Below are 27,396 nucleotides of genomic sequence, written 5' to 3'. Positions count from 1 at the left end.
CACACAGCATTGAAAATTATTTAAATATACTTTATGACCGTCACTTTTTCCAGGAGAATAGGAAATGAATTGACCTTTTAAAGTAGACTTTTAAAAAAAAACAAAAAACTACAAATTCATTGGGCACTGCCGTGGGCAGCCCCAAAGACATGGCGCGCCAACGAGGGGGGCCTCGCGGGGCCGGAAGCGAGGAATGGGGACCAAGATGGCAGACCTCGATTCCGGTCAGAAGCTGTTAGGGGTGCCTCCGCCGACTGACGGCGTGGGAGGAGGCAGCTGTTCGGGTATCTCCACTGAGCTCATTCGCTCCCTGACCGAGCTGCAGGAGCTGGAAGCTGTGTATCAACGGCTCTGCGGCGAGGAGGTTGGGGGCTGCGCTTCTTTTTCCAGGAGGATGCAGGGGCAGTGGCCTTAGGAGCCGTCAGTCTTGGGAAATTCAGGCTGTGGGAAGGTCTCTTCTTGCCAAGGAAACAAAAAAGCACCTACTCGAGAAGCAAGCGTGTAGTTGAGTGTAGTTGGGGCGACCTGACTTCTCTGTTTACTCGGTCTGATGCCCCCAAGCATGTTTTCCTGTCATCTAGGCGATCTGCCCCCACTCCCCCGTTGATTTCCCTGGCCCTTAATCTCTAGGTTTCTTCGCCAGAGTCAAGTTAGGCTTGAGGGTATACGGCGGCTCGCTTGCTTTTCAAAATAAGAGGAAAGGCTCTCTTGCAACGGCTTAGCAATTTTAAAAATTATGAAATGCTTTTACCCCATTATCTCATTTAAGCGAGAAATCATTGCAAATAACCTTGAAGCGTTTTAAGATTTCCTCCTGTGGGGAATGAATTTGGGGGTGTAATTTTAGTGTTTCAGTTAAATACAGGGCTTTATAGAAGCTTGAGATTTTAAGACTCAGGCACAACTGTCTAATCTTGGACAAGTCACTTAATCTCTTGTACCCCTGCATGGTGTCAAATGAGGGGTGTGGGCTATATTCTGTCGAAGATTCATTCCTTGCAGCCTGCTTCACTTTTCCGTGCGACTTGATGATGTCAATACAATTTTGAATGCCAGTTGGGTTCCTTGCCAGTCAGAAGAAAGATCTAAACTCTAATCTAAAAGTTTAGTAGCTGTTCCCTAAAGCAAACTTTTATTAAGGTTGAGTACAAAAAGCAATTTCAGACTGGAGCAGAGGTGGTCATTGATATCTTGAGAATTTTCAAATATAATATTAACTTATACCAACTCTAGCAGTTTCTAATACGTTTTTCAGCAAGATGTGCTTTATAAAGTTCAGTACTAAGCTTGCATTCAATGAGTGGGGGGAAAAATTAAGTCAGTCTTACAAACAGAACAAACAATATTAGTTTTGTATTTGTATTTGATGACTGTCAAGGGCATGTTTTCCTCTGGATCCTACTGGACTATTTTAATAGAAACATATAGCTAATACTAATGGCTTTTGTTGAGCCCTACGCAACATGCTATGTTAAGCACTTTATATGTGTTATCTTGTTTGGCTCACACAACAGTCGTATGGGGTATATATTACTGTCCCTATTTTACAGATGAAGAAACTCAAGCATAAGGTTACATTAGTTAAGGTAGTGCAGTAAATGACTTAGTTGAGAGAGAATTATATTTATCGCTTCTGGCTACTGACTATACACTAGAAGAGACTTTTTATAACTGCCACTTTAGAAGTTTCATTTGTTTATTTGAGCCTTTATATTTTAAATGCCTTCCTGTGTTAGGCACTATGCTAATGAAATTGAATAAAAGTTTATGTTCTCCCTTCGTTGTGTTCATCTCCTAGATGGAATAAGATACACATAAGGTAACAATTATTATGTAATATGGTAAGTGCAAAAATGAAGTATTGTTTGTTAAAGTCCTAGGGGAGCTTAGTGAGAGGAAAGAAGACGTTTGAAATGGGATTTACCCTTCAGCTAAGTGGTTGGATTAGATAACTCTTAAGGTTCCTTCTGATCATCCTAATGACAGGTTGTTTCTCTGTGTTTCAGAAAGTGGTGGAGAGAGAGCTGGATGCTCTTTTAGAGCAGCAAAACACCATTGAAAGTAAAATGGTCACTCTCCACCGGATGGGGTGAGTCTTCATCTCAGCAAGACCTATTATTAATTCCATTAGGGTCCACTGGATAAGTTATTATTTTTCCTAACTTTCTGTTATACAATGCAAGTTGAGTTTGAATTGAAAAGGAGCATTACCTCCAGGTAAAGTGTTTACCTAAGGGTATAGTTAAGCTGTTCTCAAAGTGTCCTTGGACCAGCAAGTATCAACATTTGGAAACTGGTTAGAAGTGCAAATTTTGGGACCTCACCCCGAACCTATTATACCAGAAACTCTGGGGGTGGGGCCCTAGAATCTCTAGCTTAATGTGCATACCAAGTAGTTCTGACATATGGCTCAAGTTTGAGAACCCCTGTTTTTACAGATTTTGTATATTTTCTAGTCATAAAAATTGCTTTTTGATTTCATCATCCTCTTAGATTGTTGGTTAGTGCATTTTATGCTGACTTAACAATTGGGAGAATCTAAATAGGTTCTTTGGCAGTACCTATTTAGGGGTGTCTTTAGTAGTTATTGAAATTAATTTATTATTAAGTATAGGTCTGAGTTTTCACTAAAAAACTCTTGAGAAAAAGCTGTGAATAGAATGAACAGAGCTAATAGTTGTAGGGAGGTACAAAAGAGGTAGAAGATGTAGTCTCCATCTGCAAAAAAATTTTTCCATCTCTTCTACTGTCTACCCCTATGGATATGTGTGCTGACAATGTGTGTCTTCAGTCCCAACCTGCAGTTGATTGAAGGAGATGCAAAACAGCTAGCTGGAATGATCACCTTTACCTGCAACCTAGCTGAGAATGTGTCCAGCAAAGTCCGTCAGCTTGACCTGGCCAAGGTAATCCTGTTGAGCTTTTGATATTTGAGTTAGTAGAGGGCAGTAGAGAAGCTACCACGTTAGAAATTAGAGTAGCACCATCCAATAGAAACCTAACGCAAGATACCAAAACCAGACAAAGGTCTCACAAAAAAACTCCAGACCAATAGCTGTTGTGAATATAGGCATACAAATTCTCAAAAACACTAGCAAATCAAATCCAGCAACGTATATAAAAAAAAAGACTATACTGTGACCAAGTGGGATTTATCACAGGCGTGCAAGGTTGGTTTAGCCTCTGAAAATGAATGAATGTAACATACCATATCAATAGAATAAAGGACAAAAACCATATGGTCAGGCTTCCCTGGTGGCACAGAGGTTAAGAATCCGCCTGCCAATGCAGGGGACACAGGTTCGAGCCCTAGTCCAGGAAGATCCCACATGCCGCGGAGCAACTAAGCCCACGCACCACAACTACTGAGCCCGCGTGCCTAGAGCCCATGCCCCGTAACAAGAGAAGCCACTGCAATAAGAAGCCCGTGCACCACAAGGAAGAGTAACCCCTGCTCACCTCAAGAAGAGAAAAGCCCGTGTGCAGCAACAAACACCCAGTGCAGCCAAAAATAAAAATAGGTAAAATTAAAAAAAAAAAAAACACATGATCATCTCATAGACTCAAAAAAAGTATTTGACAAAATCCAGCACCCCTTTTGATAAAAATACTCAACAGACTTGGAATAGAAGAGACTTCCTCAACCTGATAAAGGGCATCTATGAAAATCCCACAGCTAATATACTTACTGGTGAAAGACTAGGTGCTTTCCCCCAAGTTCAGGAACAAAGCAAGGATGTTAGCTCTTGCTGCTTCTCTTCAATATTGTACTGGAGGTTCTAGCCAGGGCAGTTAGGTAAGAAAATGAAATAAAAGTCATTCAGATTGGAAAAGAAATCTTATATGAACCCCACATGTGATTTAAAATTTCCCAGTGACCGTTTTTAAAAAGCAAAGCAGAAATGGGTGAATATAATTTTAACAATTTAAAAATAGCATTTGTTTAACCCATTATATGGGAAATTACTATGAAAAGGTATCAGTGAGATAGTTTACCTTATTTTGTGCTAAGTCTTTGAAATCCAATGTGTATTTTACTCATATACATCTTCATTTGGACTGGTCACATTTCTTGTCTTTTTTTTTTTTTAAGATACAGTTTATTGCCACGTTTATACCTCTTTATTTTTTAAGTTTTTATTTTAATTTTATTTTTTTTGGCCGTGCTGCACGGCTTGTGGGATCTTAGTTCCCAACCAGGAACTAAACCTGGGCCACGGCAGTGAAAGCGCCAAATCCTAACCACTAGACCACCAGGAAATTCCCCATGGACTAGTCACATTTCAAGCACTCATTAGCCGCCGGTGGTTCGTAGCTGCTGTATGTATTGAACACAAGCACAGGATCTGGGTTCTTGAACAAGTCAGTCCCAGCCTCAGGTTGCCCCTGTGAAATAGCATAACTCTTCCCTATCTATTTGTTCAGATTCTGCCAAAATAATTTACCATGAAACATTATAGCCACGCAGCTACCAACTCACATATTAAAGTTTTCTTAAATGTTCTTCTTTAAAACAAAAATACTGGACTTCCCTTGTGGTGCAGTGGTTAAGAATCCGCCTGGCAATGCAGGGGACACGGGTTCAAGCCCTGGTCCGGGAAGATCCCACATGTCGCAGAGCAACTTAAGCCTGTGCACCACAACTACTGAACCTGCGCTCTAGAGCCCGCGAGCCACAACTACTGAAGCCTGCGCGCCTAGAGCCCGTGCTCTGCAACAAGAGAAGCCACCACAATGAGAAGCCTGAGCACCGCAACGAAGAGTAGCCTCTGCTCGCCGCAACCAGAGAAAGCCCACACACAGCAACAAAGACCCAACGAAGCCAAAGATAAATAAAATTAAATAAAATTAAATTTAAAAAAAAAGGAATCCACCTGCCAATGCAGGGGACACGGGTTCAACCACTGGTCTGGGAAGATCCCACATGCCGCAGAGCAACTAAGCCCGTGTGCCACAACTACTGAGCCTACGCTCTAGAGCCCGTGAGCCACAGCTACTGAGCCCATGTGCCACAACTACTGAGCCCGCGCTCTAGACCCTGTGAGCCCTAGAGCCACCCCCCACCCCCCGCTCGGTGCAACTAGAGGAAGCCTGCATGCAGCAACAAAGACCCAACGCAGCCAAAAAAAAAAAAAAAAGAAACACTGTAACAACATTGTAAATCAACTATACTCCAATAAAAATTTTAAAAAAAGAATGAGATACTGATAAAGACAATATGTAAAAAGTAAATAAATAAAGCAAAAATACTTTCCATGTATTTTGCATATTTTACTACTTGGTTTACAATATCATGTCCCCAAAATGTCAAATACATTTTGATTATGTTATAAATTTAACAGTATAAGCCAAATATAAATATGGATTATCCCCGTTCCTGCTTCCATTAAAATAAATGATCTGGTCAATCAAATAAATAAAATTGTGTGATACCCATCAGTAGTATTGACCATCGTCAACAAGTTTTGTGAGTGGTAGTGGTGGTGCTTTTTAGTTTACCAGTGAAAACTGAAAAGGACCTCTGGTTAATCACATTCAGCTCCTGAAACTCTACCTTCTGGAGAGAGATTTTTGAAAGAATAGGACATTGTTTCTAACCACCAGGTCTTTTTGCAGAATCGCCTCTATCAGGCCATTCAGAGAGCTGATGACATCTTGGACCTGAAGTTCTGCATGGATGGAGTTCAGACTGCTTTGAGAAATGAAGATTATGAGCAGGCTGCAGCCCACATTCATCGCTACTTGTGCTTGGACAAGTCAGTCATCGAGCTCAGCCGACAGGGCAAAGAAGGTTGGCATCCCAAACTGTTGATTTGTAGTTTAGTTACAAGCATCTGTAATCTAGTTTAAACATCTGTAATTTCTAGTTTAGGTACAAGCATCTGTAATCTGAACTAGGCAGTCTCAACCAGCAAAAGGACATCTGTTAGGAAATTTCCTTGTCTGGTACTAGACCCTGTGTAGGTCCTAGACCATCACAAGGCAGAGGCTGTTATTCCTACTTTACGGAAAAGAAAACTGAATCCAGATCTACTGTTCCTCTGACCCGTGGGTTCTTTACACTTGACCATGTTGCCTGCTTATAAAATTAAAATTAGGGACTTCCCTGGTGGTCCAGTGGATAAGACTGCATGCTCCCAATACAGGGGGCCCGGGGTTGATCCCTGGTCAGGGAACTAGATCCCGCATGCCACAACTAAAAGATCCTGCGTGCCACAACAAAGATCCCACATGCCGCAACTAAGACCCAGTGCAGCCAAATAAATAAATATATATATTTTTTAATTTAAAATTAAATTTTTAGCTTGGTATTCTGGGCCTTCCATGATCTCAGCCCACTCTGTCTTTCTAGCCTTATTTCATGCCATTCACTCATGCATCCATCCATTGTGCACACACTTATTGAGCTCCTCTGTATACCAGGATATGTACTATCTGCAATACTCAGCAAATACTCTGCATCTTTCTGTTTCTAATCCTTTGCTCATTTCATTCCCCTTGCCTGGAATGTATGTTCCCCTGCTCAGGTATCAAAATCCTGCCCGTCTTTGAGAGATGGAATATCATCTCTAGGAAGCCTTTTCTGATTACTTCAACCAGAAATGTGACTGGGCACCTTTCTTATGACACTTATCATACACTGAATTTTATTACAGTTATTTGCACACAAATCTTATTTCTTTCAGTTGATTGTAACTTCTCTGACGATAGGATCATGGCTGATTCATCTCTTAATCATCCATATTGTTAGTACAGCATCTTACACTAAGTGCTCAATACATATTTTTGGAATGTGCAGACCAGGTGGCATATACCTGACATAGTACCATTCTTTACCTTAATTCTCATTTTCTCCCCATTGTGCAGGCAGCATGATTGATGCCAACCTGAAATTGCTGCAGGAAGCGGAGCAGCGTCTCAAAGCCATTGTCACAGAGAAGTTTGCCATTGCCACTAAGGAAGGGGATCTGCCCCAGGTGGAGCGCTTCTTCAAGATCTTCCCACTGCTGGGTTTGCATGAGGAGGGACTAAGCAAGTTCTCAGAATACCTTTGCAAGCAGGTATGGCTCCTGATTGCTTGGCAGGATAATGTACAGTTCTCCACCTGTAGATTGGGGCACTGGATGGATACATTTTCTGTGGATACTTTCTTACCTCTGGATTTGACTCCCCTTTTCTGCTGTATCCTGGCAGGACTGGATGCATACATTCATTCAACACTTACCTATTACCAGTCTACTGTGTACCAGGCATGGCCTGGACATCTGCTGCTGTACATTTTCCAACAGACCAAGTGAAAGTATAGGAAAATTAAAATGCAGATTCTCTAACAAGTTGAATCACCCTTTCCAAGCTGTCAACCAGGGAATGGCTTCTTTTAAGAGCATTCAGAGAAGTTGGTTAGTGGTTTTAAGACTTCATAACCAGGCTTGAGTCTCAAAATAAGACTTGGTGGTGAGGGGGGAACCCAGGCTTACGTCTCAAAAATTGAGATGAAGCAGGTGAGGTCACTTAAGATTAAAACTGAAAAAGAAACAGGCTTCAGTTAGTCTCAGCTCGCCTCCGCCCAGCCCAACCTTAGAGGGAGAGAAGCAAACATCAGTAGGCATATGTGCACAGGGTTGTTGTTATTTTTTAACTATATGTCACAGTGCATCCTGTCCCCACCCCCTCAATTCTGTATAATGGAACATTATTTTGCCATTAAGAAAAATGAGACAGTTCCATATGTGCTGACACATTTTACTCTCTAACATGTGGTTGGTTAAGTTAAATAACAGTATGCTATCATTCATGTTTAAAATGAAGGGAGTGGCAGTAAAAATGTATGCTTATATAAACATAGGATATTTTTGGAATGGTTAACAGTGGTCGCCTCTCAAGAGGAGACTTAGGAGACCAAGAGACATAAGTAAGATGAAGAACTACTTTTCACCAGACACTCCTTTGTTTCTTTTGAATGTTTAAGTATGTTTTACCCATTCTAAAAATTAATTAACTAAAAATAAAATATAACTGCTTTATGGGACTTTTTCTTTTTAAATTTATTTATTTTTGGCTACATTGGGTCTTCATTGCTGCACACGGGCTTTATCTAGTTGTGGCGAGTGGGAGCTACTCTTCATTGCGCTGCGCGGGCTTCTCATTGTGGTGGCTTCTTTTGCTGCAGAGCATGGGCTCTAGGCACGCAGGCTTCAGTAGTTGTGACACGTGGTCTCAGTAGTTGTGGCTCATGGGCTCTAGAGCATAGGCTCAGTAGTTGTGGCACAAGGGCCTAGTTGCTCTGCGGCATGTGGGATCTTCCCGGACCAGGGATCGAACCTGTGTCCCCTGCACTGGCAGGTGGATTCTTAACCACTGCACCACCAGGGAAGTCCCTATGGTACTCTTTTATCAGTTTTTTTTTTTTTTTTTAAATCAGTACTTTGCCATCTGAAACCTGGAAATGGTTTCTACTGTTAATCCCTTAAAAATCCCTTCCAAGTACCCAGATTCCTTCCCCTGATCAACGAAGCACCGTTAATAATAATGATAACTTTGAGTTATACTTTGAAACAATTATTGAAACTTGGGACTCTCTCCCCAGTTTAATGACTGTAGATGTTATCAAAGAAAAGGAAAGCTTTATTTATACCTCTGAATGGAAGAAGAGTTAACAACTGTGTTAAGTTCTTTGTCTTCCCTGAGGCCTGGACAACCCAGAGCCCCCAAGGGATGTTCGTGAGTGCTGTCTAGGCTTTCAAGCATCAAGGGAAAAAGAAAGCCAATGGGAGGTCTTTTTGGAAAACTGAAACTAGCCTTTGGTCTAAGACATATATGTGGGGACTTCCCCGGGTGGCGCAGTGGTTAAGTATCCGCCTGCCAATGCAGGGAACACGGGTTCCATCCCTGGTCTGGGAAGATCCCACACGCCGCGGAGCAACTAAGCCCTTGTGCCACAACTACTGAGCCTGCGCTCTAGAGCCCACGAGCCACAACTACTGAAGCCCATGTGCTCTAAAACCTGTGCGCCACAACTACTGAGCCTGCGTGCTGCAACTACTGAAGCCCATGCACCTAGGGCCCATGCTCCACAAGAGAAGCCACCGCAATGAGAAGCCCGCACAACGCAACAAAGAGTAGCCCCCACTCGCCGCAACTAGAAAAAGCCTGCACATAGCAGCAAAGACCCAACGCAGCCAAAAATAAAATTTAAAGAAAAAAAGTTGAAAAAATAACTTTAACATTCTCTTCTTGTGCGTATATGTACGTATATATGTTCAAAACAGAAATATGAGCAGTTAACCTTTTAAAAAAAAAAAGAAATGTGTGGATTTTCTACTTTTTCAGGTGGCCAGTAAAGCTGAGGAGAATCTACTGTTGGTTCTAGGGACAGACATGAGTGATCGAAGAGCTGCTGTCATCTTTGCAGATACACTCACTCTTCTGTTTGAAGGCAAGCCCCTTTTTCCACTCTCGGGAGACTGGAGACACTTACAACACCTGCATCACTAGCTTTTCTTCTTGCTAGCCTGATGCCTTTAATTTAATCCTATGGTTTGCTATGTGTTGACTTATTGGAGAATTAACTTCCCAATTCAGTACCTGATTAGCAAAGATTAGTTAGCGTCTCTCAGATGTTTTGATTCTCCCTAGTCCTCGAGACCCAAATTCTAAGAGTGAATTTAACCCCAAAATAAATGACTGGGAAGAGTGATGCTTATTTCCAAAGATGCTCCTGTAGAAACTATTAGTATAATTTATCAAATGCCTGCTGGTTTACTAAGCACTGTGCATATTTAACAGACAGATTTGCTTAGCAACTCCTGGCACTGACGAGTACAATTTGTGTTCATTTCGGGAAGTTAAACAGCCAAAAAGGGTTGAGTTAGACCCCAGGTCAGTCCTGGATGGAAGAAAGGAGTTTATCTTGTGGGAAGAATATTTGGAATACAACTCTCTCACTTTTTCCCTTCTAGGGATTGCCCGAATTGTAGAGACCCATCAACCAATAGTGGAAACCTATTATGGCCCAGGGAGACTTTATACCCTGATAAAATATCTGCAGGTGGAATGTGACGGACAGGTGGAGAAGGTGGTAGACAAGTTCATCAAGCAGAGGGACTACCACCAGCAGGTGAGCAGGGGAGGCTTATAGGTGGTTTAGTAGCAGCATTAGCGTGCAACACTGAATAGAGTCAATTAGGGAGGGGAGTGAAAAAAGGTGCAGCTAGGAGAAAAATGGCAAATGCAGACTGGCCTGCATCGTGCCCCTCACCAGCTTACTTTGGACTTGAGGTGTTGTCAAGTTAATGATGGCCTCAGTACACGACTAAGAAGGAAATAGAAAGGGCTTCCTAAAAGGAGCACAACAGAAACGTTAGACCACTTCTCTATCACAGAATGTACAACAGTGCCTTCTAGTGATTTAATGGAATTTTACTTCTTAAGGTCCTATTCAGTGTTAAGTAATTTGTCTCAAATTTCTCCTTCATTCCTTAAGTGCTAAAGGTAGCATTTGCTTTTTTAGAACTTTGTTTCTCCATTCCTTTGAGCAGATAAAGTAAGAGTAGGACTTAGAAATAGGAGTAGCCCCATACAATTTTATTTCTAGAACTCTGGGAGACTCTAGACACTAGTCCATTGGAACACCACTAGCATCACTTTTTTTTTTTTTTTAAACATCTTTATTGAAGTATAATTGCTTTACAATGGTGTGTTAGTTTCTGCTTTATAACAAAGTGAATCAGTTATACATGTACATATGTTCCCATATCTCTTCCCTCTTGCATCTCCTTCCCTCCCACCCTCCCCATCCCACCCCTCTAGGTGGTCACAAAGCACCGAGCTGATCTCCCTGTAGCATCACTTTTAAGTGCGATAACAGAGGTGAATGTTAGCATTATAAATCAAAAGTAAATCTTTGGCTCCTCATCCTGAGAGCCTACTTTTGGCTTGTCTGTTAAACAAACTAAACCTAAACATACTTATGCCAGAAGTTAGGAGTGACCAGCGAGGGGCAGATAGAAGGAGGGAGGGGAAGAGCATTCTCATTTCTGTGGTATATTGCAGTTCCGGCATGTCCAGAACAACTTGATGAGAAACTCTACATCAGAAAAAATAGAACCAAGGTAATAATGCTCTTTTCTTCAGCCCATAGGAGTTTGAATTGGTAATCAAGTATCGTTCAGAGACTGCTCTCTTACAATGTGGTTTATGCTTTAAAAATACTTTATCTATGACTCTTTTTTTAAATGGAATATAGCATACAAACAAAAGCATATGTATAACATATTTGTGTTTTGTAAAGAATACTAGATCATTACCAATACTTTTGAACTCCCCAAAGTGACTCTCCTCCCCCAAAGGTAACTACTATCCTAAAATTTTTAACTTTTACTTTTTTCTAATGAAAGTAACATATGCTTATTAAAAGAAATGCTAAACATAAAAGTGTATTCATTCAATCAGTAAATTTTTACTCTATACATATTACGTGCCAGGCACTGGTCCTTGGTACTGGGGATATGTCAGAAAGCAAAGTGAGCAAAACAGACATAATTCTTTCTTTGTGGCATTTATGGTCTATAAAGTAGACAATAATAGCTAACATGCATATAGTGTGTACTATCTGCCAGACATTGTTCTAAACATTTAACCAATATTAAATCATTTAATCTAGGGTTTCTCAGCTTCCATACTATTGGCATTTTGGCTGGGTAATTTCTTTGTTGTGGAGAACTAGCTGTGCATTATAAAATGTTTAGCAGCATCCCTGGCCTCAACCCACTAGACGCTGGTAGCGTGATATCACCAGACACTGCCGAATGTACCCCAGGAGGTAAAGTCACCCCCAGTTAAGATCACTGATTTAATCCATAAACACTTTTTACAGATGAGGAAACTGAAGCCTGGAGAGGTTAAGTGACTTGCCCAAGGTCGTTCAACTAGAAAGTGGCAGAGCCAGGAATAGAATCCAAGTAGTCTGAGTCTAGAGTTGGTGCTGTTAACCATTACAACATACTGAGCATAGAGTACAGGGAAGCATGTAATAAAGGGATGTAACCTAAGCTGATGAAGTTCAAGGAAAAAAATCCTGAGGAAATGACCTTAGATCTGAGACTTTAAGAGTAAATAGGGGGACCCCCTGGTGGCGCAGTGGTTAAGACTCCGTGCTCCCAATGCAGAGGGCAGGGGTTCCATCCCTGGTTGGGGAACTAAGATCCCCCATGCCGTGCGGCACGGAAAGAGTAAATAGGAATAAGAGGTGAAATGTGTAACACATGCCGCGCGGCATGGAAAGAGTAAATAGAAATAAGAGGTGAAATGTGTAACACGTAGAGCAGGGAAAGCATGTGCAGAGACCCTGTGTATTTGAAAAAGCCAAAGAAGGCCAGTATAGCTGAAGTGCAGAGAGTTGGCAAGAGCCTGCTATGAGATGAACCTGGTGAGGTTGTTAGAGTCAGGCCATTCAGTGTCTTGTATCCTAAGAGCTATGGAAATCATGTGATTACGGTATGACCAGATTTATGTTTTGAAAAGATCTCTTGGACTTCAGTGTGGAAAATGAGTAAATTTTTTCTATAATGTGAGGTAGGGGATCAACTTCATTCCTGGTAATGTGGATATTTGTTATCCCAGCACAATTGTTGAAAAGACTACTCTTTCTTCATTGAATTGTCTTAGCATTCTGGTTGGAAATCTGTTGACCAAAAACGTCAAGATTTCTGGACTGTTAGTTAATCTGTATGTCTGTTCTTAATGCCAGTAAAACCACACTGTCTTGTTTGCTGTAGCTTTGTAGTAAGTTTTAAAATTGGAAAGTGTGAGTCCTCCAAGTCCTTACTTTTCCAAGATTGTTTTGGCTATTCATCTGGATAGATGAATGGGTGTGAGACACAGTTTAAGGGTGTACCCTAAAAAATCCCAGCACAGCTACATGAGGGCTTAGGGAGGTGTGATTTCTTTCACATGAACCATAGATAATTTTTACTAATAGATAATTTTAAACCACTAACAAAAATACATCTCCCAATCTCTTATTTAGCCCTGGCAGGATTTTAGTGGGTGAAGAGTTCAGGTGAAACATGTAAATGGGATATGTGGTTGACAGCTGTCTCTGACTATAATTGGACCAGCAGAGCCAGGAGGTCCATCGGGTAGAGCTGACCCTTCTGGGCCCAGGGGGAAGGGGAGTTTGGGACTATGTTTGCCCTGTAGCTCTTATATCTGAAGGAATCCAGTGCCCTGCTTATTTTTTCTGCTCCATGTGTCTCAGGGAACTGGATCCTATCCTGACTGAGGTCACCCTGATGAATGCCCGCAGTGAGCTGTACTTACGCTTCCTCAGGAAAAGAATCAGCTCAGATTTTGAGGTGGGGGACTCCATGGCCTCAGAAGAAGTAAAACAAGGTAAAGGCATTTCCCATGTTCTCTGGGATGGGTTGGGGTATAGTTGGCTCTGTTTTGTAATACTTAAGTCACAGATCTTTTAATAAGGAAATAATTGGGGCTTATTAGTCTGTGGGAGGTCTGTGGACAAATTGACTCCCAGGAGGAAATCTAGACTTACCAGATTTTAGAATTGGACTGGCTCTTTGAGGCCATCTAATCGTTTTACAGATGAGGAAAGCTAAAGGCAAGAGTGATTCAATGATTTTCCTCTGCTCTTTTCCCCACACTATGCTTCCTCAACAGCTCAGATTTAGGGATTGGTGTTTAAGTAGGTGATATGTGCACAAGATAGATAGGTAGATAGATAGAACAAAAAAATATACATAATTTCATGAGGGAACTTTAAGGAGTGATAGAAATATTCTAAAACTGGATTGTGGCTATTGTTACAAAACTCTATAGAATTACTAAAAAAAAAAATCATTGAATTGTACATGTACAGTGGGTGAATTTTATGGTATATAAATTATACCTCAATGTAGTATTGAGGTATAATATTGAGAAAAGAATATGTAGTATAAAGAGTATACAAAAAGAGTACATGGTATAAAGAAAGCCTTTCACTCCCTCCCTCAGTCTCCCAGTTCCTCCAGTCGCAATTTTTGAAGGGATAAATATGTTGAATAAAAAGGTGTGTCATAGTCCTATTTCATGGACAAATTGACTCTCCACGTTTTGAAGAAGACCATTTAATTCCTGCTGGTTGAGTATAGGCAGGATTCCCTGAACTGGAGACCTGAAACTGACCCAACATCTGTGGCATTCTGCATGGCTTGTATCAATAATACATGGCAAGGGAATTATTTATATGACACAGGTGGTTTTTTCTTTTTTTTTTTTGCCACGCTGCGTGGCTTGAGGGATCTTAGTTCCTCGACCAGGGATCGAACCCATGCCCCCTGAAGTGGAGGCACGGAGTCCTAACCACTGGATCACCAGGGAATTCCCTGAATTGGTGTTTAAAGGAGGATACATGCTCATTTAGAGTTTGGTGCTTATTGCTGTTATAATAATAACCATGTGTGTTCAGAGTTGCACTGTTTATTACAGAAGCCACAAGCCATTTAATTAAAATTAAATAAAATTAAAAATTCAGTTCCTCAATCATATTAAGCACATTTCAAGTACTTAATAGTGGTACTGTATTAGACAACAGATATAGAACATTTCCGTCATCACAGAAAATTCTGTTGGATAGCACTGGTTAGAGAATGAAATGGTCTGTACCCAATATATTTTGGTCTTTGGCTTTGGAAGCTTACATCTTTTGAGTCTTACCAGTTAATTCTAAGGAAATAATGGAAAAGAAGTAAAAACTTCTTTGTACAATAACATTAACTAAAATCTCCAATTACTATGATTTCCAATGATCTCTAATAATGGCAAAATGTTTGGAAATAACCCAGGTGTCTAAAAACAGACCATCTACATGATAAGATATCACACAGCCATTAAAAAATAAGCTAAAAAGAAGAAAAACTAAGCTATGTAGAAACATTGAAATATTTGTGATATAATTTTTAAGCAGAATACAAAATTTTATTGGTACTGTGATTATAACCATGTAAATCATGTACAGATTTGGAACAGAGACTAGAAAGGGACCTGAAAAAAATGATCTATTTCCCTTGGGGAAGAAGAGTGAGTATTCCTTTCTTGGCTGTCTCCTAGAGCACCAGAAGTCCCTGGACAAACTCCTCAATAACTGCCTGCTGAGCTGCACCATGCAGGAGCTAATTGGTCTATATATTACCATGGAGGAATACTTCATGAGGGAGACTGTCAACAAGGTAGGAGAGAGGACACATCCCTGGGAATTGGGGCTTCCTGTCCAAGAAGCCAGGCTGAAGGGAATGGCCGAGGCATGTCATAGTTCTTGGTCCTGCTTTGAGAATACCCTTGCATGCAGACTGAGTGTACTGCTTTGAATAGTTAGAGGGCATCTTTGGAGTGATCAGGCTCTTTGTGGACCCAACTGGGACTTCTTTCCCAAGGATCACAAAAGAACACCTCAGCTCCTCAGGGAACCTACCTGTTCCCTGCCTCCCTGGAGGTATGTGGGTGAGGAGCCTTGGGAAAGAAGGGCCTTGCCTGGTGTCTTACAACCTACGTAACAGATGTTCCCAAGGCAAACGCCCGAAATACTTAATTTCCTAACGTGGTGATCAGTAGGGAAGTGAGCTATTTTGGCAAGGAAGAACCACACCAAGCTGTGACCAGAATAAGCTATGTTGGGAAAAACATGGACAAGGTACAGAAAAGGGAGCAGAGCCAGGGCCTGTTCCAGAAGCATCTAGAACCGTGACATACAGAACTGGGGCCCTCATTGGGTGCTTTGCCTTTTGTGTAGGCTGTGGCTCTGGACACCTATGAGAAGGGCCAGCTGACATCCAGCATGGTGGATGATGTCTTCTACATTGTTAAGAAGTGCATTGGGCGGGCTCTGTCTAGCTCCAGCATCGACTGTCTCTGTGCCATGATCAACCTCGCCACCACAGAGCTGGAGTCCGACTTCAGGTACAGTTAACACTCTTTCTGCTTTCTAGGAGGCAAAAAGGTCCTAGTCGTGGTTGCTTCCTGAGGCCCATTTTGTTTCTTCCTTTTTTTCCTTATGATTGTAGTTCAGTTCTATACAGGATATAAGCTCCCATCCGTAGCACAACATCCTTGACTCCAGGCAGTTGTACAGCAACCAGATATGTTATAGGCCAAATCTGTGTTCCCTGGACTGGATTGGAGGAGTTATTGGCCCTCAGACCTAGGAAAGAGACCAGGCAGCTCAGATGAGGGCAGTAGTTGTAATATTAACAATGATAGCTGCCACTGCTACAGACCAGGCACTGTGCTAACTTCCTGCTCCTGTTCAGTCCTAATAGCGACCCTATGAGGTAGGAACCATTAGCTGTCTTTTGTAAATGAGGAAAAGTCTCAAGGAGATCACACATCTCATAAATGGTAGAATATGGAGTAGAGTGTGACATTCAAAACCTATTCTCTCAACTCTGACACGGTACTGCCTTTCACTAAGCTGTACTGCCTTCTCTTGAGTTTTCTGGAGCTCAGTGGTGTTAAGTGAAAGCCTCATAGGGAGTAAAGAGTTGGCCAGTCTCCTCTGTATTCTTTCATATCAGTGCCTTTGAGAGGGTGTTGGCCTCTCATACCCTGGCTGCTTAGCGTCTCCTATGGTGATCTCAAGGATTGGTTATTCCCTGGAAAGAGCAACTTATGCTTCTGGGTCAGGATAGTGAGCCCTTTGGTGCTGCTGAACTGGAGGCCAGGTTGAGTGCTGTCAATCCTCATATGCCAATCTGCCCCCCAGGGACGTTCTGTGTAACAAGCTGCGGATGGGCTTCCCAGCCACCACCTTTCAGGACATCCAGCGTGGGGTGACAAGTGCCGTGAACATCATGCACAGCAGCCTCCAGCAGGGCAAATTTGACACTAAAGGCATCGAGAGCACTGACGAGGCCAAGCTGTCCTTCCTGGTAGGTAGCCCCACAGGTTGGGAGCTGCTCAATTTATCTCAAGGGGTTGAACTGTGACCTCTAAGCCACAGTATAACAAGCCTTCAACTGGAGGCTTTTCCTCCAGTGTCTATATACAAGGAAAACTCCTCCTTTAAGGAAAGCTCGTCCTAGAAGGTTGTGAAACCATTTCTTACCCAGGGACCTATTTCAGAGCAGCCCGAACCAGGACATGCACTGTTCCCTGCCTGGAAGTCTAGGCGCCTCAGCTCTCCCCAGCGCTTATTCCCAAGAGCACTACCCAGCTGTTGAGGGGCTCCACTGAGTTTCAAGCTTGGATTACATCTGTGCCAGGCCCCCAGACTACTTCCCTGAGGACATCCCACAACATGGGTTGGGGCTGACCCGTTAGGCCTACCAAACTGCTTTTCTAGCGCACTTCTCAGGCTCTCAGCTTCCTCAGAAAGGTGACCTTCTTAAAGTCCTGTTACACAGAACGGCAGTCTTACCATTGTGTGACAGCTGGGGAAGGAGAAGCGTGGAAGGATGAAGGGATTTATACAGGGTAACAACCAATTTGTGATGAGCCAGAAAGAATGCAGATGAGCCCTGGGCCTGTGATCAGGCGTTTCTGGCACATGGTGTCTTTTCACGTGTGGGTACAGCGCCGTCAGAGGTCATTCTGCTCCACCCCCACACTGGCCAGGCTCTGAGTCTGGTTGGCTCCTGGGGTTCAGAGACCTGACGGAAGCATCCAATAGCAGAGCTCTCATTCAACAGTCCACAGATGGGGTCTCTGAACACCTGGGGGTAGGATGCAAAAATGTATACACGTTTTTTTTCTGGAAGCAAGGTCCTTAGCTTTTATCATTCTTTTTTTTTTTTTTTTTTAAAGATTTATTTATTGATTGATTGATTACTATGTTGGGTCTTCGTTTCTGTGCTAGGGCTTCCTGTAGTTGTGGCAAGCGGGGGCTACTCTTCATCACGGTGCGCGGGCCTCTCACTGTTGTGGCCTCTCTTGTTGCAGAGCACAGGCTCCAGACGCGCAGGCTCAGTAGTTGTGGCTCACGGGCCTAGTTGCTCCGTGGCATGTGGGATCTTCCCAGGCCAGGGCGCGAACCCATGTCCCCTGCATTAGCAGGCAGACTCTCAACCACTGCTCCACCAAGGAAGCCCAGCCTTTATCATTCTTAAAGGGGCCTATAACACCAAAAGAGTTAAGATGTTGCTTTCAGAGACAGAAGCCTAAACATGCTAATATCTACCTTGCCCCTATGCAGGGGAGCCCACAGTAACTAGTCCTCAGACAGATCCAATGAAGTCTATTTAAGAAACCTTACTTTCTCCTTCTCATTGAAAATATCTTCCCTGAGCATGGGTTCTGTCTTTTTAGGGTGTCATAGTTGTTGCCAAAAAAGAGGATGAACTCCAAGAAACTATTGTCTCTGAAATATGGTACCTTTGGAAAACTTTGCCAAAATTTCTGGCAACCAGCTGCATATGATCATGAACTGACTTAAATTTTTCGTTTTGTTTGCATTGTGTTTCATTTTTTATAGAACTTATTTTCATTCTTTGATTTCTCTGCTCAGAAATGACTACTTGCTACCTACCACATCAAAACTAGACATCTTTGCCTGACAGTTTGCTGAAGGCCTCCAGAATCTGATCCATCCTGTCACTCTAGTCCTATTTTCCATCCCTTGGCTCCACGAGTCCCCAGTAGGCTGGCTGCTGTGTGTTCACACATTCGCTGCTCCCGTTCAGACAGCTTCATTGTTTGAGGGCCCAGAAAATAAGGCCAACAAGAAAAGGTGATGCTAAATGCTTGGTGACAGTTTTCTGGTTTTCCTGATACCAAGTACTTAAAATGTCATCACTCCCACTGGAGGACCTATTTCTTATGTCACCTTGATTCATTTGGCTGTCAAGATGAATTCCCCAACAGTGCTGATGTATCATTCACCATGAGCTAGGGATAAGCCCAGTGAATCCATGCTTACAAGGACTGTCAGTACAAGGAAACTTTGACATCAAAGTTTTTGGTGTTTGAAATCAATACCATTTGAACTCAAATCCATTTTTCCCTCATGACAGATTTTACTTATGCCCTCAAATGCCTTGGAAACATTTATGTTGTGGCCTTCATCCTTGAGCTGTCATGACAGTGCAGTTATTTCTCTGGAAGCTTGTGATGTTAGCAGCCTTGTGCTGTGGCATGCTAATGAAAGACCTCAAGTCTCATCCATCCACCATGCAAGTGGTCTTAGCACCATTGTCAGCAGCGTAATCTTGCAGTATTAGCTGCAGGACACTGACAAGGGCAGTATTTTTGTGGAAGACAGGAGGGACATCCTAATCTCAATCCCTGGGCTTCTGGGATTCTTCTTTCACCCTGAAATCCTGAAGTTTCTGACTGATCTCTTGAAATACTAGCCCCTCTCTACCTCACCTCGGCCTTCCTGGTCATGGCACCAGCACACCAGTTCAAAGGCAATGTGATCTTCTCAAACTCTAATTTCTCCCACACAAGGCCGCTAAATTAGTATTCCCAAACCAGAGCTGTGCTCGTGTGGCATTCACCCGCTTTAAATAATCGTCAGTGCCACTCCATTGTCCACAGGACACCGTAGCACCCAATTCCTAGTCGGACTTCACCCATCTCTGCAGCTCCACCTCTTGCCATTTCCCTGCACATGTCTGTGCACTGACTCTCCTGGTCCCCAAATACCTTTTTGGATTTTATGCCACTCTGCATTTGCTTATGTTATCCTTTCTCCAGAAGACAGTCATTCACTCATTCATTCATTCAACAAATATTTATTGAGAAACTTCTATATATCAGGCACTGTTCTAGGTTTTTGAGCTGCACTGCCCAGTATGGTGTGGCTATTTAAATTTAACTTTAAACTAAAAATCCAGCTCCTGAGTTGCACCAGCCACATTTCAAGTGCTCGGTAGCAACACATGGCTATTGCTACCGTACTGGACAGTTCAGATTTAGAATACTGCCGTCATCAAGAAAGTTCTCTTGGACGTTGCTATGCTAGAGATACAGCTGTAGAGAAGACAGACTAGATCCCTGCCTCCTGGAGCTCTCATTCTAGTGGGAAAGGGAAACAAGAAACAAACAAGACAATATCAGATAATCCTAAGTACCATTAAGGTAATTATCAAACAGGACACTGGACTAGAGGAGGCCGATGGGGGTGGAGAAATGTACTCACCCTCCTCTCCTCTCAGAATTATGTTCCAGCCTTTTAAGTTCCACTCAGTTACCTACTCTACCATGGAGTTTCCTAGAATGCTTCAGACCAAAACATTGTGTCTTTCCTCTAAATGACCATAGCAGTTTTTACCTTAATTGTCACTTTTGTCACATGCTTTTTATGATTGGTGTTTCTGCACCAAGCTCATAAGGCTGTTGAGTTATGAAGGAAGGAGCCCTTGGCCTAGAGTGGGGAGACCTAAATTCTAATCCTGGCTCTAATCCTGTCACTCTTTGAATTGCTGTCCTCCTACCCTGCTTTATTTTTCCTCATGGCATTTATCACTACCTGACACTTATTTATTGACTTCCCTTCTGGAATGTAAACTCTGCGAGGGGATGGATTTTGTCTGTTAACTGCTTTCTTCCCAGTACCTAGAACAGTGCCTGGCACATAGTGGGCACCTTAAATATTTGCTGAATCAAAAGTTGACTGACCTTGGTGAATTATTTCACCTTCTTAGGAGTCATGTTTCCACCTGTGAGCTGGCTTGATAATACAGTTGACTCTTGAACAACACAGGTTTGAACTGCACAGGTCCACTTACACGTGGATTTTTTTCAATGGTAAATACTACAGTACTACACAATTCACAGTTGGTTGAATCTACAGATGCAGATACGGAGGGCCAACTCTAAGTTATATGCTGATTTTCGACTGCATTCCTAACTCCTGCGTTGTTCAAGGGTCAACTATACTTGTTTTGCAGAAGGTATTCAACAGAGCCAAAGAACTAATGATGAGAAAATGCCTCATAGGTGGCAGGCTCTCAGGAAGCATTTCTTTAATCAATGTCAGCCGTTGCATCACTGACGTGGGCTTGGAGGTTTGGAGCCCAAGGACTTCTCCGAGACTTGCATGCCTAAACATGGAACAAAAAGACTTGAAACCTTGGGTCACTACCTCTGAGGTCAGATGTCTTTGCTGCCTTTGTGTCAAGCCCAGGAGAAAGGGCGAGCCTGGTTCACCATCCTGCCCACTGAGACCTGAGCCCCCTGCCTGATGACACTGGTGTGGGTGGTCCTTAGCGCCCCCCCGCGAGGCTCAGGAGTGCAGCTGTCAGCCAGTCTGGCCTTGGAGTGGGTACAAATAATAGTGAGCAGGAAGTTACATTCTTCTGTCCTTGTCTCCCAGGTGACCCTGAACAACGTGGAAGTCTGCAGTGAAAACATCTCCACTTTGAAGAAGACACTGGAGGTACAGGGGAAATTGCCTATCAGCTTTCAGTGGCTGTAGCCTCCCCAGGCCTCCTTTTGAGAGTGAGCCCTGTGCACTCCTCCTATTGGGGGCTATGGCATTCCCTGGCATTGAGCCAGCTCTTCTTCAGAGCATTTGAGGGGATTCATTAGTGAATGACGTGGTAGCAGGACATCTCTGAACTATGGGAAGAGCTCTGACCCATGAGTTAGGAGATCAGAATTCAAATTAGCTCTTCCAGCACATACTTGGCATGTGACCTTGGACAAACCCCTTAACTCCCTGAGCTTCAGTTCTCTCATCTATGAAACAAGATACAGATCTCCATGGTGCCCTGCTTTGGGTTTGTTGGGTGGCCCGATAAAAAAACAGGATTGAAAGCACTTTATAAAAGTGATAAAGCTCTCTATAAATTTTGAGATTAAGATGATATGAGGGGAATTCCCTGGCGGTCCGGTGGTTAGGGCTCCATGCTGTCACTGCTGAGGGCACAGGTTCAATCCCTGGTCGAGGAACTAAGATCCCGCGAGCTGCGTGGCGTGACCAAAAAAAAAAAAAATGATGATACAGGGTTCACTTAACCCTGTACAGAGCCAGTTGCTGTTGTCATTTTTTAAAGGAAGGCCATATAACAGTGGAAGTTGCTTGGGCTTGGAAGTCACATACCCCTGAGTTCAAGTCCCCACTTGACCACTGACCAGTTGTGTGGCCTGAAGCAAGTTCTCTAACCTCCCTGAGCCTCAGTTTCCTCTTTTGTATACAGGGGTAATGCTCTCTGCCCCACAGGTTTGTTGTGAGAACTGAACGAGGATATAAAGCACCTGGTACATGAGCGGCATGCAGTGGTAGTTAATGATTGTATTAGTAGTTATACGTAACATCATGGAGCAATCACGTTGTTAAGTATTAGAGAACGAAGAGCCCAGCTCACCACCACTCCCCAGCTCTGCCTCTGGGAGAAGAGGGAAGCCAGAGTCCTGCCTCCCCAGCGGGCACTCATACCAGGGCACTCATAACAGCTCCCCTAGAGCTTGGCTACAGAAGCGTGGGGCTCAGTGCCGAGGCTGGTGCTGAGTGTTGGCTTTAGGGTTGGGCAGACTGAGGAGGCCGGGAGCCAGCACATGAGAAGAGGGCCTAATTGCTGACGGGGTTCCTGAAGGAGGCCCGGAGAGAGCAGTCAGGTGGGAGTTTACAGTGTAAACTGGACCAGATTAGGAATTCACCCCCAAAAAGGCCTTAAAATGGAATAAAATAAGAGCAATATTCACAGACTACCAGCAGCGTAGTGTCTGTCACGTTACAAGTGTTCAACAAGGTCGTTGTCGTCATTGTTTTTAAGTCATGGCACGTTAGATTGTATTCCAGACTTTTTCCTTAACGTTAATTAGTCTGTTGGATTTTGAAGTAAATTTTTGGGAAATCTTAGGAATTCAGAACTGAGCCAGCAGAATTAGCCAAGTGAATGAAAAGAAGGATAACGAAGAGCTGAAAAAACAATTCCCATAAATCGCGCCCCCCCCTTAGATTTGCATTTCACATGAATTCTTTCTCAACCCCGTCAGCAGTCCTTTGAGATAGGCAGGTCAGGTGGTGTGACGTCCATTTAACAGATGAGGTTAAAAGGCTAGTTAAAGATAGTAAGTATTGGAGCTGCCACGGGGACCAAGGACCTCTCCCTGCTGGATCAGTCCCTTTGCAGCTCTTCCTCACAGCTGCTCCTACTGTAGCCAAAATGGCACCAACTGTTAGGAGGCTATAGGAAATGCAGGCAGCTCCTGCCAATCCAAAGCAGCTCCCCCTGTGGCATTCTCTACAGCTAGACCTTAGTGTGGGATTAGGAACAGGTGCTCTGGAGCCATAATTCCCAGCTTGAATCCCAGCTTTACGACTTACTGCTCTGTGGCTTTAGGCAAGTTATTAATTTCTCTGTGCCTTAGTTTCCTCATCTATACAGTAGGGATAATAATAGTACCTACTCCTTAAGAAAGGTACTTTAATTAATAAAAGTAAAATGCTTAAAACTGGGCCTGGCACACAGTAGGCACTTAAATCTTACCTATGGTCATAACAATATCCCCTGGGCAGCCAGACCAAATTATTTACAAAGCAGATCCTATTACAGTAGCTAGTGTCTCCTTAGTGCCTACTACATTCCAAGCACTGGGCTAAGCACTTTGTGCATCATCTCATCCAACTCTCACAACCACCATGGGAGCAGGAATGTGTTCCCACTTTATGGCCAAGGAAATTAAAGCTCAGAAGCTTTAAATCACTTGACCAAGGTCGCTCAACTAATACATGGCTGAGCCAGGATTTGAAGCCAGGAATGCCTGACTCTAAAGGTGTGAAAAACTTCTGATATTTGTGTTTCTTACTCACACCCCCTGACCCCAATACCCTCATATTACAAAGAGGGAAGTGGGAGCCAAATGACTAGCCACAGGATCAAATCCAGCTTTCCTGAGACCCAGCCAGGGTTCTTGCCTCGGATTGACCAGAGCTGCTCCCAGAGAAGGCTAGAATAGGAGAAATGGCTGGTTTCATGTTGGCCTCTTCGCCCTCCTCACACGCCCATGGCCCAGGCATGCTCAGAAGCCTGATGGCTGGGTGTTCTCCCCTAGAGTGACTGCACCAAGCTGTTCAACCAAGGCATTGGAGGGGAACAGGCCCAGGCCAAGTTTGACAGCTGCCTTTCTGACTTGGTTGCCGTGTCCAACAAATTCCGAGACCTCTTGCAGGTAAGCCCCAGGTTCAACCGCTGCCTGAATCCTGGGCCTGTGTCTCGCTCTGAGAATATTGTCACTGGCTTATCATGGGCTTCGTGCATATAAGGAAACGGGATGGGGGGGAAGAGGAGGCATGAGGGGGCAGAGTGCAAGCCACTGAACTTGTGCGAGTCCCTTGAAGACGAAAGGTTTTTCAGCAGTGCAGCTGTCACGTTGACAAGCTGGCATTCTGGTCCTCTAGAATCTCCACAGTGCCAGGAGCCCTCAGAAGGGTCCTCAGAGGAAATTGAACCATGTGGGTACTGAGATCTGCTTGGCCTTAGCCGAAGGTGCTGCTTAGTACCAGGCACTCAGAAATCTCTTCTTTCTAGAGTTTAACAGACCAACCCCATGGTCTCATCTCTGGCCTGGACCTGAATCAGAATATATCTGGAAAGGAACAGGTTGTTCCTGGCGTCTTTGATTAGCATTATTTCTGTGAGACTTCAGACAGGGCCTGCAGAAAAGCCTCATGGCTGGAAGGATGCCCTGATAGTCAAAGGATGGGTGGAGCAGGAGAAAGGGAAGGGATGGAGGCACGTGCCTTCTGTGTCTGATGCGTCTCTGCCTTGTCCTACAGGAAGGGCTGATGGAGCTAAACAGCACAGCCATCAAGCCACAGGTGCAGCCTTGGATCAACACCTTTCTCTCTGTTTCCCACAACATCGAGGAGGTCAGCCTGACCACGGACGGCCACCAAGCCCAGGATTACCCCTCATTCCCCAGCCCACAGCTGGAGCGCAGTGGAGCTGTCTGAACAGACTAGACCTTACATATTTCTCAGGCCCACTTCCCTCATGCTCAAAGGCTAGGTTCCTCCCAGAAACAGGTGGTTCCTCCCAGAAACAGGTTCCTGCAGTCAGAGGGCTCCGAAAGACATCTAAAGGGAGTTTGCCTTGACCTGACGCATTCTCATTTATTGAGGCTCTTTTTGCCCCGCATCTTATAGACTTGGGACCTTCCTACCTCCCTCCCTCCCTCTCTCCCTCCCTCCCTCCCTCTCTCCCTCCCTCCCTCCCTCTCTCCCTCCCTCCCTCTCTGCCCCCCTCCCTCTCCCCCCCTCCCTCTCTCTCTCCCCCTCCCTCTCTCTCTCCCCCTCCCTCTCTCTCCCCCCTCCCCCTCCCTCCCTTCCCCTCCGCCTCCCTCCCTCCCTCCCTCTCTCCCTCTCTCCCTCTCTGCGTTGGGTCTTCATTGCTGCGCGCACGCTTTCTCTAGTTGCAGTGAGCAGGGGCTACTCTTCGTTGCGGTGCATGGGCTCTAGGCGCACAGGCTTCAGTAGCTGTGGCACGCGGGCTCAGTAGTTGTGGCTCGCGGGCTCTAGAGCACAGGCTCAGCAGTTGTGGCGCACGGGCTTAGTTGCTCTGCAGCATGTGGGATCTTCCCAGACCAGGGCTCCAACCCATGTCTCCTGCATTGGCAGGTGGATTCTTAACCACTGCACCACCAGGGAAGCCCCTCTAGCCTAATCTTTTCATTCCTGTATAACATGAGATACAAGAGGGAATAAACTGCCAAGAGCTTTACCATATTGCGTGGGCCACTGCTGCAGCCCAGGGCCGTTTGCTGGTCAGAAGTGTGATGCAGAAACAGCAGCAGTTTCTGCCAGCCTGATTTTAAGCTGATTTTAGGCTGGATGAGTCATAAGCTACAAGGGTGGGGGTGAATGGTCCTTCTTGGAGACGCCCCTGGTGACCCACCTTGCTTCCTGATAATAGGAAGAATTCAATGACTATGAGGCCAACGACCCTTGGGTACAACAGTTCATCCTTAATCTGGAGCAGCAAATGGCAGAGTTCAAGGTGAGCAGGGGCTCTCGGGACCAGCCTATAGAATTACCCACCTCTGCCCCAGTCAGCAGCCTGAGGCTTCTCATCACACTCCTGCTGGGAACCCAAGAAGCTCTTCCGAGCCCCAGGCCATAGAGATACTCCCACAGGAGAAAGACTCCTGGGAGGCAGAGGGGTGAGATGGGACTCCCGCTGATGCCTAACCTGTTTGCAGGCCAGCCTGTCTCCAGTCATCTACGACAGCCTGACCAGCCTCATGACTAGCCTTGTCGCAGTCGAGTTGGAGAAAGTGGTGCTGAAGTCCACCTTCAACCGGGTAATGTCAAGGGAGCACAGGCCTCCCGCTCTGTTGCTTTCCCTCTAAGGAAGACAAGTCCGTCCCCTCTCTCTGCTACCCCCAGGCCCTGCATATCTAGGCTCAGTCCTGCCCTGAGGCAGTGGGGCCAGCTGAGGCACCATCTGAGGCCCAGCTGGCCTTGCAGCCCAGCACTGAGCGAAATTGGGGGCCAGTTCTGCTTGGCCAGAGGGCCAGGCCTTAAACAGTGACTGGGCTCATGTTCCCTTGCAGCTGGGCGGTCTGCAGTTTGACAAGGAACTGAGGTCACTCATTGCGTACCTCACCACAGTGACCACCTGGACCATCCGAGACAAGTTTGCCCGGCTCTCCCAGATGGCCACAATCCTCAATCTGGAGCGGGTATGTAGGGCTCCCTTGGCCTAGCCAGGTAAAGGTGACTGGGAAGAGAGGCAGAGACAAAATCTGAATCCCTGCCACTCCCTCAAAACCAAGTCTCCACCAGCAACCCAGCCCTGCAGGCCACCGTCTTCCTGGGCACCCCTGCTCTGCCTCTGGTGGATCCCAAGGCGTTCTCTCAAGATAGCCCCTCCTTGCTGACTCGTCTCTGTTCTTCCCCGTAGGTGACCGAGATCCTAGATTACTGGGGCGCCAACTCTGGCCCATTGACATGGCGCCTCACTCCTGCTGAAGTACGCCAGGTGCTGGCTCTGCGCATAGACTTCCGCAGCGAGGACATCAAGAGGCTGCGCCTGTAGCTGCCAGGGTGACCCCACCTGGCCCATCACGCTTTGGGGCCCATTCCTTAAGTGGCCACAGCCCAGACTGTTCTACTGCTGGCAGCAGGGAAACAAGGCCCTGACGCAGTCCACTGTCTGTTCTCAGACCTGTCAGGGTGCTTTGGGGGACAGTCTCTCCCCACCAAGTGAGGTGGGTCCCCCTTGGCTCCTAATTAGGTGGGGAAGCCAGGGCAGGCCAGTCTCCTGCATGGGTAGTCATTCTCTCGTCCTTGGACACTGCAGCAAATGGGCTGCCTCCCTGCCAGTCTTAAAGGACTTGGGTTTATCTAGGGACCTAAGGAATTAGGTTTATTCCGAGGAGAGGCTATGATGTTTATGATCACCCTAAATAAAGATACTCCTTGAAGAGATGCCAGTGGCTGTTTCCAGGAAGGGCTGGATG

The 27,396-nt window shown here is 44.7% G+C and overlaps 1 protein-coding gene across 2 annotated transcripts; it reads left to right on the top strand.

Moving 5' to 3' along the window:
- Positions 1-169: 169 nt before the first annotated feature.
- Positions 170-27,364, top strand: COG4 (component of oligomeric golgi complex 4). 2 transcript variants are annotated; one of them, XM_082369823.1, is made up of 19 exons: positions 170-364; positions 2,007-2,089; positions 2,792-2,906; positions 5,617-5,791; positions 6,868-7,061; positions 9,331-9,436; positions 9,960-10,117; positions 11,053-11,111; positions 13,259-13,392; positions 15,106-15,224; positions 15,785-15,951; positions 16,754-16,919; positions 21,305-21,367; positions 23,989-24,105; positions 24,713-24,805; positions 25,848-25,931; positions 26,134-26,235; positions 26,488-26,616; positions 26,838-27,364. In XM_082369823.1, the coding sequence occupies exons 1-19, from the start codon at positions 194-196 to the stop codon at positions 26,970-26,972; spliced, it is 2,370 nt and encodes a 789-aa protein (XP_082225949.1). In that variant the 5' UTR covers positions 170-193; the 3' UTR covers positions 26,973-27,364. The 2 variants fall into 2 exon arrangements, with proteins under 2 accessions (XP_082225949.1, XP_082225950.1); XM_082369824.1 differs by lacking the exons at positions 23,989-24,105; positions 24,713-24,805.
- Positions 27,365-27,396: the final 32 nt, after the last annotated feature.

The sequence above is a fragment of the Balaenoptera borealis genome (genome assembly GCF_965194805.1).
Source record: "Balaenoptera borealis genome assembly, chromosome: 19".
NCBI lineage: Eukaryota > Metazoa > Chordata > Mammalia > Artiodactyla > Balaenopteridae > Balaenoptera > Balaenoptera borealis.
The sequence above is the reverse complement of the archived record's forward strand: the minus strand, read 5'-3'. Positions and strand labels throughout refer to the sequence as shown.